The following is a 10,319-nucleotide window of genomic DNA, read 5'->3' as shown; positions in this document are numbered from 1 at the left end:
ACCTTCAAATTCAACTTCCTCCATGTTCAGTTTCATGGATTAGCTCTTTGCAATCGTGGGTAAGCTTCTTCTTACGCTCTGCTTGCTTTCTTTGAGTCTTTGAACAATTATCAATCTTGTATTGTTCTATTTATATGTGAATTTGCTGCATAATTTAGTATGTAAGTACCCCATTTGATTAGGAAATTCATCAATCTTGTAGTTATATTTCAATGATTTTTTCAACACCCAGAATTTAGAAAGGTTTGATTTTGAATCATGTTGCTGAAATTTTCAACTGGTGTGGTAACATTTGTTAGAAACTCTTCCACAAAAATTGGAACAAAATTTCCTATAAAGAAACCCCAATTTACCAATGTTAGAATACCCAGAATCTCTAAAGTCCCTAATGTGGAATGGACTGATGAGCAATTGCAAGTTTTTGAAGCTGTTAAGCGCCGCGAATCGGTTTTTGTTACTGGGTCTGCTGGCACTGGCAAAACCATGTTAGTTCAGGAGTTGATTAAGACACTTAGGAAAATGTATGGAAAAAGGTATGTTTGTGTGACTGCCCCAACTGGGGTTGTGGCCTGTACTCTTGGGGGTCAGACCCTTCACTCATTTGCTGGTGTTGGCCTTGCTGAGGCTGATGCCGAGACGTTGTTGCCTAGGGTTTATGGTAATAGGTGGATTTGTAAGAGGTGGACGATGGTTAAAGCGTTGGTGATTGATGAAATCAGTATGGTAGAAGGGGAGTTTTTTGATAAGCTTGATTACATTGCTAGAAAAGTTCGGGGAATAGATAAGCCGTGGGGTGGTATTCAGCTAGTGGTCAGTGGCGATTTCTTGCAGCTGCCACCAGTGAATGTCGATAAGAATTTTGATAATCGAAAGGTATTTGCTTTTGAAGCTGATTCGTGGGATTGTTCATTTCAGTTACAAGTGGGTCTGAAAACAATTTTCAGGCAAACAGACCCTGAACTTATTAGGCTGCTTCAGGGTATTAGAAGAGGGGAGTTAGATGATGAAGGTCATGAGCTGCTTATGCAACGTCGTTGTTCTGAAGAGCCTGATGAGGCGGTTTTGAGATTATTTCCAAGAATAGAAGATGTTGATCGAGTAAATGGTGCAAGATTGGAAGGTGTGGGAGAAGAAATTATTGTTTATGAAGCATATGATAGCGGGGAAAAAAATTGGATTGATCAATTAGATCGTGGATTAGCTCCTAAGACACTTCACCTTTGTAAAGGTGCTAGGGTGATACTAACAGTGAATTTAAATGTGAAGAAAAAGTTGGTGAATGGTGCTACTGGTACAATTATAGGTTTCCGAAAGGCGATTAGAGGTGACATTGCGAATATATGTGCTGATAAGCTGTTACCTATAGTGAGATTCGACTCTGGATGTGAGATGGAGATAGGTACTCGTACATGGGATCTAGTGATGGGAGATAAGAAGTGTGCTACAAGGATGCAGTTACCCCTTATGCTGGCATGGGCGATGAGTGTTCATAAGTCTCAAGGCATGACTGTGGACAGGCTTCACACTAATCTCTCGCGGGCTTTTGGTTTTGGAATGATTTATGTTGCTCTTTCCCGTTTAAGAACCTTGGATGGTCTTTCTTTCACTTCAGAAATTGACCCCAAAAAAATTAAGGCTCACCCCAAGGTTTTAGAGTATTATAACAAGCATTTTTTGTGAGATTGTGTGCAACTGCATTACTGCAGGGTTTTCTGACCTGCAGCGAGTAATTATGATGAAGTTGGTGGCTTGGTGCTGAAGATTGGCGAAGTAATAGGTAGAGCAAGGTTCATAATGTGTATATTTTTTTGTGGATTAGTTCTGAGATGTGTCTGCAAATTTTTCTTCTTTGATTGTAGGATTAATCTATGGTTTAGAATTCATTAGTTGTACGCAAGAGAGCGAACAGAGACATCCTGGTTTGTTAAAGTGTAGACAGGTGATACGAAAGTGTATTTTCCATCTATAATTCTATATTATCTGTTTCATCTTTATTTGATCTTTTCTGGAAACTTGTTATGAATTCATATTATCCTAGCTATCAATATATGGTTCCAACGGGCTTGACAAGAATATGTCTAGGCTAGGCTTGAATGTAAAGTTTGGTTATTGGTTTGATATTAGTGTGGGTTTTCTTTTTTTTTCTTTTTTTTTTTTTTTTTTGACCTGTCGATTGCTTGAGGCCTTTTAAGTAAATAATCAAGATGAGGAGAATTCAATGTGAATACAGTTTTACAGCACTTTCTGACCTTGATCCTTCAAAGATAATGGCCTATCCCAAGGTTTTACATTATCGTAAGAAATGTTTTGATGAAGCACTGTGCAAATTAGGTTTGCTAATTGATGTGAGATCCTACAGGCATGAAATATGTGAACAATTGTAAAGTTTGATCACTTTGATGTGCATTTAATTGCTATTGCGATATAATTGCTGATGTTTCTTCTCTATTTTCAAAATTAGTCTAAAAATGTAGACAATTGCATTTTACATGGAAGTTTCTTTTCCTTACATACGTTTCTTTCTTGCACAACTTGGTTTGTTCGTACATTAGATGTCTCTTAATTGAGTTTCAAATCTTTTTTTTTAATTACTAGTTGCTTCTAGTTCTCAGAATAACTTTCATCCTAGCTGCTAATATTTGTACGAAATAGCTCACAAGAATTTGGTTAGTCTGGTCTTTGAATCAGTATAAGGGCATAACAAAGCTCAGAACCCTGCTTGCTTTATAGACCTTCAGAACTGAGAAGAGTCTAGCTGTTATCCTGCAAGTTTTCAAACATTAAGTTGTAAGTGTGTGGCTCGGTTGTGCTCATGTGAAATCTACTGCTGCAACAAGTTATTACTATGCAGTTGTGTGGCTCGGTTGTGCTCATGTGAAATTTACTGCTGCAACAAGTTATTACCATGAGTTCATGTTGGGCTTACAGATGGTTTAATTTTGTAGTTATTAGTCTAATTTTTGTGCTGTTTATTTTTATTCAATCTGTTGACTGTTTATGGCCTTACCAGCAGATGCTGGAGATATAGGGGAAGAAAAAACCCCTGCACTTTTGATACTATTGGCTAATATAGTTTCAAGATTTTCAAATCTACAAACACGAATGCAGTATTTCTTCTGTCCTGTGGCGCTGCAGGACAGTAGATTAGACTAAGTTAGCTGATGATAAACATCACTGATACACTGATATAGAGTATCATGATATGAGTTTTTTTAGCCTTATCACGAGAGATTGATACAATGTGATAATTAATGTCTGACAGATGACTGAGTATATAAATATTCGAAGACAGATGAAATCCGACTCACAGATCAGAAACATAAGATGGACACTTTTATTTGGTACTAGCTAGTCTCCCTCGTCTCTACGACTTTAGGATTACAGCTTCATTTATCCACGGTTTATGGTATATAATTGTTTTCAACGACATTCATTCAATACATTTATCCAAAGGTAGCACAAACACCCTGAAAAGGTCTGGATAACTGGCAATAATACGGGTCAAAAGACGGATAAAATGGACCGCAGGACTGACCATTACTGATGCAAGCCATGGTGGGTTGAGGTTTCATAGCAACCAATAAAACGGCTAGTAAAACTAGCAAACTAACCACTTTCTTCATGATCTCCATTTGGCTTGATCGCCTAGCTCGCTCGTGGATTTTTGTTTTTTGAAGGTAGAGAAGGCCACGCTTTTATAACTGTGGTTTGGTTCAGAATAAGCACAAGTAGTTGGTCTAATTTATATCAAATTTTGTTTCTGATCAAGATTAAGCTAACTAATTTGATATGACATAGGCCATAACTAGTTACTGGCATAATAAGTCAATGGAGGGTAGTTAAATCATGAGCTCCGACCATTTTTAACATGGGTAAAGGTAAGAAGAGAGGAAACCATGAAAGCTTTGGAGGTTAATTTTTCCACCAAAAAGAGGGTGAGGCGCAACAAATGTTAATAATAAAAATAAAACATAAATCTAAGGTTGGTTTAACATCGCTGCGTTTTTCTGTTTTTCGATTTTTTGTTTTTTAAAACCATATGATATATGTCATATAATGAATCAAAATTAGTCAAACTTATTAAAACCATGATAATTTTGAAAACTGACAACAATAAAGTGGAAACACCTTTTTTCTTGTTTCATGTTTTTGGTTTTTTGTTTTTTAAAAAAAAATAGGAATCTGAAAACAAAAAACGGTGCCAAACAAACCCTAAGTATCTAGCGATCTATTTGATGTTAGGTTAACGACAAGGACATGGTGCATCAATAAATATTAACTATTATTAAAACAAAAGATGTTGACGTCACCCTTGCTCACGTGTCGCTCTCTTAATTAAAAAAATTCCTCCCTAAATGCAATGATGATGTCATTTTTTTTTCTTTTGGAAGAGTTATCATATTTAACATTTTTGAAATTCAAATATTAAAATCTTTTACATTACAACTAAAACCTATCAATTAGGTTATTAACAAAAGAACATGGTCATACATTAAAGAACATGTTGTTTTTTCATGGTTACTCATGTTGTCAAGAATAAAGAGAATAGATTTCTCTCTCTAAAATCCTAGCCTCTCTTTCCTCTCTTCTCTCTCTAAAACCCTAGCCTCCATTGTTGAATTTTGAAGTGGCTTCCATCGGATTTACCGGTGGAAAGCCCCAATCATTGTTTCTTTTGTGCCTTTTCTCTTGCTTTAGGTTTATAATAATTCTTCCTCTACGAGGAATATTTCTCCCTCGAAAGACAGGGTTTTTCTTCCTCTTTAGGAGGATTTGACTCCTTCGAAAGACCGGGTTTTTCTTCTCTCTTTTGAGGGAGGATTTGCTTTTTTATTTCATGGATTGCTATAGAGTTGTTTCATGGGTAAAATTTTGTGCGGGATTGAAAAAGAGATTAATATTTCGACAACAATCGAACGAATCAAACGGAAATATTCTGCACGGCTACTACAGATCGATAGGCCCCCTCCGCCGAAGAAGGCTGTAAATAATCAATTTTATGAATCAATTTTATTTCAAAAAAAAAAAAAAGGAAAGAAAATAGATTTCTGTGTGTTGTATTACGTTATGCACAAAGTATATATACAACCTAAAAGTAGAGATTAGGGCTTATACGGTAGCCCAATACTGTACACAATATAAGGGCTTAACACGTGTGGTTGAATTTAACATTTTTTTTTTATGTACATACATTAAAAAAAATTTGTATAATGTAAAAACATATAATTCAAACTCAAATAACATAATAATCAATTTGAAAGGTGATTTCTTTAAGCTGTTGGGTGAGCTTAGTTGCTTGGTTTTGTTGTGTTGAGGTAGGTCTATACGAGGAGCGAGAGATGTGGATTCCTGCATATGTAAAAGGGGTATTTTGGGCAGGAATGCAGACTACTCAACGGGTTAAGAGCATAAATAGTTTTTTTGATGGTTATATTAATTACCATACCCGGCTGTGTGAGTTTGCTCCTAATTATATTAAGGCGATGGAGAGCCGAGCTAATGATGAGCAGGAAGCGGATGCTAATTGTGCACGATTTGTTAGGCCTCTAATATCGGAATTTGCCTTAGAACGTAAATTCCAGAAGGTGTACACGGATGCAAAGTTTGTGGAAGTTCAAAACCAATGCAACCGTGTAGCATATCTCACCATTGTGTCAAAGAAGTCATTGTCACATAAGGAGGAGGAGTATGTTTTTTCAGATCGTGTGTGGATTTATTGCAAGACTAAGAAGAAGGAGACTCCCCTAAAAGGGCGGTTGAAGGAATATACTATTGTGTATAATACAGAAAGGAAAGAGGCAAACTGTGACTGTCGACATTTTGAATGTCATGGAATTATTTGCAGGCATATAATAAAGGTGTTAGACATGAGTGGAGTGACTGAAGTTCCATCCATGTATGTTGTGGATAGGTGGAGAAAGGACATAAGTAGGAAACATACGCTTGTCAAAGTTGCTTACCACGATGCATCAAAAACAGAGGATGTGCGAAGATATGATAAGCTTATGTTAGCACTTGAACCTATTGTACTTCGGGATTCTGCATCTGATGAAGCAGTGGAAGTGCTCATGGACTTGATTCAGCTTATGAGCCTAAAAGTGGATGAGTTGCAAGTGTTGGCTGAGGGCTCAGGCCAAGGTTCGGGTGGTGAAGAAAGGCCTCCTAGTGGTGAAATGGTGCCTGTGAAACATAGTGTACCTCCAACATCCTTGACCCCAAGCTCAGTTAACAAGGGCAGTGTTGTAGGTTCAACGGATACACCAAATACTTCTACATGTGTGAAAGATCCAGAACCTCGGGGTAAAAATAAGGGGAGACCTCGAACAACACGTTATGTATCTCCGGCGGAAAAGGCCATGGCTAAGGTACCGAAGACAGGGGGCAAAAAGCAACAGGGCAAGGGACATGAGTGTAGGAGTTTATAGGTACTATGCAGCGGAAACAACATATATGAATCATATTCAATAAAGTACCTAATCCAAGAATCGCATGCATAACACACAAGACACATAATCATACCTTTGAAGCGTGAATTCCACGAAGCTATTCGACAGGCAAATCAGGGAGAGAATAGAGCCCCAAGTGTTGCTCCTCTACTTAGTCCACGAGATTCGAACGAGCCGTCCACCAATACTAGATTGGTCGAGTGATTGAGGAAAACCGCAATCACCACCTTTTTGGACAACCGACCACCGCACGAACCACCACCACCACGAGACACCACCGCGCCTAGGAGGAGGAGAGAGCCGTGAGAGAGGGAGTATGAGAGGGGGTTGGTTTCGTGTTTGCTAATTAGGGTTTGATCTAAATGATCAGTTAATTCCTTACATGCAAACCTAGGCACCTAGTCTATTTATAATCTCATTATAATTAGACTAGGGCACGAAGCCCAATAGCCTCTCAAAGCCCCTACATGGCCGGCCACCTAGAGTGATGAGGCCCATGATGGGCCTCGCCCTCTAATGCTCGATCTAGCCCCTTTGTGTGACCTTATAGGATCCGTCCAATTGGGCTTTGGCCTATTTTACTAGTCCAAAGATCGTAAGTACCTCTAGCTATGGCAAAACGACGACCCAAATGTCCGGACTTAATTATCTCCATAATTTGATCCAATTATATATCTAGTAATTGCACACGACGAAGACATAACTCCTTCAATCTCCCACTTGTCTGAGACAAGGGTGCAATATTCAAATTCCTTAAGTCAATGTATATGTCGATTTGATAATATGATTGCATCACATGTCGAGATCATATTAATCTACAAATCGTTTCTTAAAATCTGAGTTAGAATTACAAAACCAAATGATTACTGAGTAATGCATTTGAACGCGGCCACGTATTTTCTGAATTCTCCCTCTTCAAGCGGCCATGACACATTTCCTAATTTAATAGGTAGACTCTATCCAATCTTGTGGCAACAAGCCTCCCACTCAACTTCTGAAATAACCGGGAAACATCCTTTATAATCTCCAGTTACGGGTAGACGTTTGAATGTACCACAGTTATAACATCCATGGAATGAAATCAATGTTCCACTCATGTCAAAGGAATCCACTAATATATACGGAAGCTCTATACTTGAACTTCAAAGTAGGTCAATAGTTCAATCATGCATCATTCATGCATATCCAAGTGATTGACCGAGCATCACTATGCCCCTATAGCCCATGAAACCGAGCTATCCAATCAATCTTACATGCTAGTCCATTTATTGAAATCATTTATGTCCACTTTAATGATTTCGAACTAGGAACTTAAATAATATACGGATTTTGTTCACCTGTGGGGTTTCATACACCAGGTCTCTAAAATAGATAACCTGATGAGCCCATCAATCCATAATTATTTTGGACATTTTATTTAATTTCAAAACCATAATTAAATAAGAGAAACAATAATTTCTATTTTAAACATAATTCTGCAAGTTGATGTATTTTCTTATGTAATATGTTTTCACAAACATACACAACTTAAATTTACATAATTTGCTTCAATCCAAGACTTTAATATGACTTTCATACCTTTGTCTATGGAAGGGGTTTAGTGATTTCTCACTCATAATAAAACTTTACAGAACGTGACCTTTCGCCGGTCAATGATCTCATAACTGAGGCGATATCTTATATCCATTTGTTTGGATTTGTGATGTGACCCTGGCTCCTTTGTCCTTGTGCAAAGGTGACCCTTTAGTCATATTACATTTTAATCCGAACTTCCTCTAAAACTATCCGACTATAGCTTAATACACATATTCTGACATTGAGCATGCAATAGTGCTCTGCTTTGAACTCTTCAAGTTCACTGTATTTCTCCATACTAACAAAATTGTGCGTCTAGATCAAAATCTAGAGTCATCTTGCCTGTTTGGAGAGAACTTGCATTCGTAAAACTCTTGACAACTTGTTTATCTTTAATACCATAAACTAGAAAAATTCCTTTAGTGCTTCTCAAGTACTCAAGGATTTGTTCTTGGTAACTTTCTGTATGCTTACTCTGTATTTGCTTGAAACTTGCTACACATGCACAAGTCATATGTAACAACTTGCTTTGTACATTTCATGGCACATGTAATGGACCCTTTTGCAAAAGTATTAGGTCCACTGCCTTTACAACTCAACTCAACTAGCTTTTAGGGCACTGAGTTTTACTGAGTGTAAAACCATGAAACATGGGAAAAGATCCTCTCTTAGAATTTTGCATCTTGAACTCGTCAAGAACCTTATCAACATAAGTCTCTTGATTAGGTCCAGTCATCCTTCAAGATTCACTTTGTGGATTTTGATTCCCAATATGTACTCAACATCTCCTAAGTCTCCCATATAGAAACAATCTTTCTAACCATTGCTTGACTCATTCAAGCATTGATATATCATTTCATATGAAATGTATGTCAACTACATACTAGACTAAGAAGACCAATTGCTCCCACTAAACTTCTTGTTTCTACAAGATTTCTTTTCATTCTTCCAAGGTAATCAAACTGTTTGATTTCCTAATGAATATTCCAACTCCCTAATGCTCACTTCAATCCATAAATGAATTTCTGAAGTTTGCAAAACTTTCTAGGAATTTCTGGAATTCAAAAACTTAAGTTGTATCATATACATCCCGTCCATCAAGAACATTTCATGAAGGTGATTTTGATTTCCATAACTAGAAATAATCCGAATAGGCTTACATGACTAATAGGTTTGACTCTATTTGTAAGACTATCATGGACTAGCACATCTTTACAGACATGGAGTCCATTCTGGATTTCTTGGCTTTAAGCCACTTCCTGAGTTGGCACTTGTCCAAAGCTTGCTTGTAGGTATGGATTCCAACCATTCCAATAGGAAAATTTTAGAATCCACCTTTTACTAGAATTCCAACAAACTGTTTGTGAATCCTAAGTAACCTACGATAGGTGTGAGCGACAATAGAATTATTCTCTTCAACTCTTTGAAGTATTTCATTCTAGTAGGACGATAGAAGTCTCGCTAGTTGAATTAGCTTGCTTCGACACACGTTTTATCAAATTAGCTGATTTCATGTGCATTCGTCTCTAATGTAGTGTTATCTACATCCCTTTGTTGCTCGTCTCGAATCTCATCGAGATCTAACTTTACTCCCACTTGGCTTTGTAGGAAGACATTTCTTTCTATAAAGACACTATCGTGAGCAACAAACATTTTGTTTCTACGCGATTGTAGGAATAATACCTCTGATTTAGGGTTTATTATGTCATCTTTGTAAACATTTTACATAGATTTCATACTCCCTCAATCCTTTTAGAAAAGATTACTTTGGAACATTTCCATCCTTTCTACTGCTTTGGTTAAGTTTCTGTTTAGTATATTTGCAATTGTTGTTGTTCTAATGCATATCCTCAAAACGATATTTGTAAATCATTAAATCTTGGATCGAAACATGGCAAGCAAAGTTTGATTCCTACGTTATACATACATTTTAATTGTAATGTTCCTGGATATTGAACTAATTCAACAATTCCTTTAGATGATCATTTATTTTGAGTTAAATATTTATCACAACAATCATATTGTGGTGCTAAATTGTTTATCTCAAACTTGATTTTACATTTCATTTTGGAATTTTGAACACTTCAATGATTCCAACTTTTATTTCATTAAGTAATCATCGACATATTTACTTAAATCGTTAACAAAAGCAATGAAATAGTTTAATCCTTTTGCTATATCTTGAGCTTATGGTACACACACATCATATGTTTGTGTTTCAAAAGGTCATTTTAGCTCTTTTACCCTTTCAACTAAAAGGTAACTTGGTCATTTTATCAAGCATGACTTCTAATTCTC

General features: G+C 36.8%; 2 protein-coding genes across 2 annotated transcripts; both read left to right on the top strand.

Annotated features, from left to right (window-relative positions):
* Nucleotides 1–258: 258 nt before the first annotated feature.
* On the top strand, nt 259–2,384 carry LOC145616859 (ATP-dependent DNA helicase pfh1-like). Its single transcript, XM_081671579.1, has 5 exons — nt 259–1,594; nt 1,724–1,777; nt 1,860–1,939; nt 2,039–2,112; nt 2,231–2,384. Exons 1-5 carry the CDS (start codon nt 259–261, stop codon nt 2,382–2,384), a joined length of 1,698 nt encoding a protein of 565 aa, XP_081527705.1.
* A 2,955-nt stretch (nt 2,385–5,339) lies between these two features.
* On the top strand, nt 5,340–6,425 carry LOC145616858 (protein FAR1-RELATED SEQUENCE 1-like). Its single transcript, XM_081671578.1, has one exon. It carries the CDS (start codon nt 5,340–5,342, stop codon nt 6,423–6,425), a length of 1,086 nt encoding a protein of 361 aa, XP_081527704.1.
* The last annotated feature ends 3,894 nt before the right edge of the window (nt 6,426–10,319 follow it).

The sequence above is a fragment of the Chenopodium album genome, chromosome 26 (assembly GCF_948465745.1).
Source record: "Chenopodium album chromosome 26, dcCheAlbu1.1, whole genome shotgun sequence".
NCBI classification, from domain to species: Eukaryota; Viridiplantae; Streptophyta; class Magnoliopsida; order Caryophyllales; family Amaranthaceae; genus Chenopodium; species Chenopodium album.
The sequence above is the reverse complement of the archived record's forward strand: the minus strand, read 5'-3'. Positions and strand labels throughout refer to the sequence as shown.